General features: G+C 43.4%; 1 protein-coding gene across 1 annotated transcript; it reads right to left on the reverse strand.

Moving 5' to 3' along the window:
• Window positions 1-1,045: 1,045 nt before the first annotated feature.
• Window positions 1,046-1,408, reverse strand: LOC110577365 (small EDRK-rich factor 1-like). Its single transcript, XM_044916307.1, has one exon. The coding sequence runs from the start codon at window positions 1,406-1,408 to the stop codon at window positions 1,220-1,222; it is 189 nt and encodes a 62-aa protein (XP_044772242.1). The 3' UTR covers window positions 1,046-1,219.
• Between the last annotated feature and the right edge of the window lie 1,748 nt (window positions 1,409-3,156).

The raw sequence follows: 3,156 nt of genomic DNA on the forward strand, positions 1-3,156 counted from the left end.
AATAAAAAAAAACTCTTAAAACTTTTGGCCATAAATAACACTGTCTCCTAGAAAAAAATTAAAAATTAGTATAGTCCCAAGGTTTCTTTCAAGTGCATCTTAATCAAACTGTTCTACCTTCTTTGTCCTTCTTAGGTGGACTTCCCCCCCACCCCCGTCTTCCATTTCTCTGGCATTACAACAATTTAAGGACTATGTCAAATTTGTGACCTCCTCTTGCTCCATGTAATTCTGTGTTCTGTGCTTTTTCCCACAAGCAAAAATGGATTTGTGAGCATCGTTTGCCTTTGACATCGTTTTACTAATAAATTAAATTGTTTAGTTGGCCCTGTTCCCAAAAGTATATTCCACACCAGAATCTCATTGTCATAGCTCAGGGACAGGGGAGCGTGGAGGATGTCACAGTGCTCTGTGGCTGTGGCCACCTATGAGCCCAGCAGAGAGGGTGGTGGCACCAAGACATTTGCAGCAGCTGCCAATTGGCCACGAGTGATGACAACCAACTCATATGATACAAGTTTTGTGCTTCTAATTTAATTTAGTTTGAGTATTATCACATGGTGAAAAATTCAAAAGATACAAAAGGACCCAGATTCCCTGTCTTAGAAGTAACCAATGTTCTGTGCTTCCTCACAGATATATTTTGTGCATTTACAAGAGAATACATATTTTTTACACAAACAGTAGCATTGTGTACATAGTCTCTTGTACCTTCCTTTAATGCATTTAACTGTTGGATATCTATATCTTGAAATAGGAAAGCAGTAGAGGGTGGTATCCTGAAAACCACTTAGAGACAGTATTTGAAGGAGGAGGGGGTGCTCAGCTGTGTGAAATGCTTAAGTAAGATGAGGATTGAGAATTGACCACTGGGTTTGGCAAAAAAAGAGGCCATTTATGACTTTGGCAAGAACTGTGACTAGGGAATGGTGGGGATGGTACCTAATGAAGTGGATTCGAGAGAGAATGGAGGAAAGGAAGTATAGACAGCTCTGTGAGACAGATTTACTATTGACAATTCTTTTTTTTTTTTTTTTAATGGCAATGGTTTTATTCTTTGAAGAATGGTTCTGAAACATGACGCTAAGTCAGGCTGAAAGGTAAAGTTTAAAATAGTTTTATAAGGGTATAACATGACTGTTTGCTCCACAAAATTTTTGACCTTAGAGCTTATGATACACCTAGTTGGCAATAACACCCAGGTTTTTCCAAATAGTCATCATTTTTCTCTCATCTGCATAGACTTCTTCTCATTAGCTGCCTTTTGCTTTTGTTGCATTATCTCAGAGTCCCTCTGCTTTCTCTGAGAGGTGGTCAAGCTATCCTCTTTTCTTTTTCCCTTGCTATTTTCCTGGGATTTCTTCATGTTTTTCTGGCGGGCAAGTTCTCGCTGATTTCCTCGGGCCATGCCGACACCGGACCGAGCCTGGAAGAGAGCCCCTGGGGAAAGCAACAGCCTCCTAGCATGCTCTGCTATTGACAATTCTTAAGGAATTTTGCTAAAAGGGAATAGAAAATGGTGGAGCTGTAGCTGGGGTCATGAGAGGGATGCTTTGAAGATGGGAGAAATTATAGCTTGTTTGTACAAAACGAGGAATGATCCTTTAAGGCAGGAAAATTGAATGATGGAGGCTAAAAAGGAGCACGGTCCTTAAATGGGCGAGGGGTGAGGAGAAGGGATCCAGGGCAACCTAAAGGAGGGCTGGCCTGTGGTGGGCATGCACCCTCCTCATCCAGTGGGATGGGAGGGCAAGCAGAGTGTGTGGGCACAGGTGCAGGGAAGACGACAGGTATGGCCATGGGAGCATGTGAAGGTCATCTGGCACTTACTGCTAAGTTCTAACTTTAAAAAGCAGGGAGAAGGCCCCTCGGTGGCTTAGTGGGTTGAGCGGCTGCCTTCAGCTCAGGTCATGATCTCCAGGTCCTGGGATCGAGTCCCACATCGGGCTCCCTGCTCGGCGGGGAGTCTGCTTCTCCCTCTACCCCTACCCCCAGCTTGTGCTCTCTCTCTCACGCTCTCTCTCATGCTCTCTTTCTCTCTCAAATAAATAAATAAAATCTAAAAACAAACAAACAAAAAGCAGGGAGAAGGGGTAGTAGAGTGTTAGGGGAGAGTGTTCTTCTAGAGGAGGAAGAGAACAACTAAACTGGATAACTGGAAATCCTGAAGGCCCAACTGAAGTTAGTGGTTAAGTTTTGGTGAAGAATTTTAAGTGAGATCAGTCAATATGTTTGTGTGTTTTTCTCAACCATGTGAATATATATATTCAGGTGAAGAGTAAAATATAAGTAGGGGTTGGTGTTCCGGGGGATGCATACAACAGTGTGGTAGACAGAGTAAGATGGCCCCCAAGATTCCCTGCCTCCTGTTGTATACCCTTTCCCTGTAATATGGCAGGGCTTGTGGGTATGATAGGATATCACTCCCATGATTACATACATTATGTGTAGAGGGAAGAGATTTTGCAGGTCCCTTATCAGTTGACTGAGAGTTCTTCCAAAGGGATTATCTTGGATGGGCCTGACTCATCAATTAAGCCTTCAGAGAAAGGTTAGGTCTTCCCTGAGCAAGAGATGCTCTCCTGAGGCTTTGAAGAAGCAAACCATTTTATGAAGCAAACCAGTATGCACGCTACAGCTACAAGAAATGAATTCTGTGTGCGTTTGGAAGAGGACTCCATGCCTCAGATGAGAACGCAGCCCTGCCGACATCTTGGCTGGTTGCAGCATTGTAAGACCCAAGGAAAGGACTTGCCTAACGTGTGATTGGACTCCTGACCCTCAGTGGCTCAAAACAACACCAAAGAGGTGTTGTTTTGAGCCACTATGTCTGTGATAATTTGTTATTACAGCATACAAATCTGAAACAGAGGGGGAAAGAGGCAAGGAAGTGAAGGTATAGATGAAGACTGATTATAATGAAGGATTACAGAAACTAAGCTGAGTGAGGAGGGAAGTGAGAATATGAGGAAGGTAAGGTACAGTGAAAGAGCATGAGCATCGGTACATTTAGTGTTTGAATATTAGCTGAGTGTCTAAAATGTGCTATGTGCCATGCTAAGGGAAAGCCTGCTAAACATGATATTGTGGCAACTCTTAAATGGCCCAAACAGCAGGCTCCACGTGGCTGTGATGTCTGGCAACCCAGTGTGGTTT

The sequence above is a fragment of the Neomonachus schauinslandi genome, chromosome 6 (genome assembly GCF_002201575.2).
Source record: "Neomonachus schauinslandi chromosome 6, ASM220157v2, whole genome shotgun sequence".
NCBI lineage: Eukaryota > Metazoa > Chordata > Mammalia > Carnivora > Phocidae > Neomonachus > Neomonachus schauinslandi.

Excerpts from the sequence above, each read along its gene's own strand:
- LOC110577365 (XM_044916307.1), bottom strand. The coding sequence starts at position 1,408 with ATGGCCCGAGGAAATCAGCGAGAACTTGCCCGCCAGAAAAACATGAAG.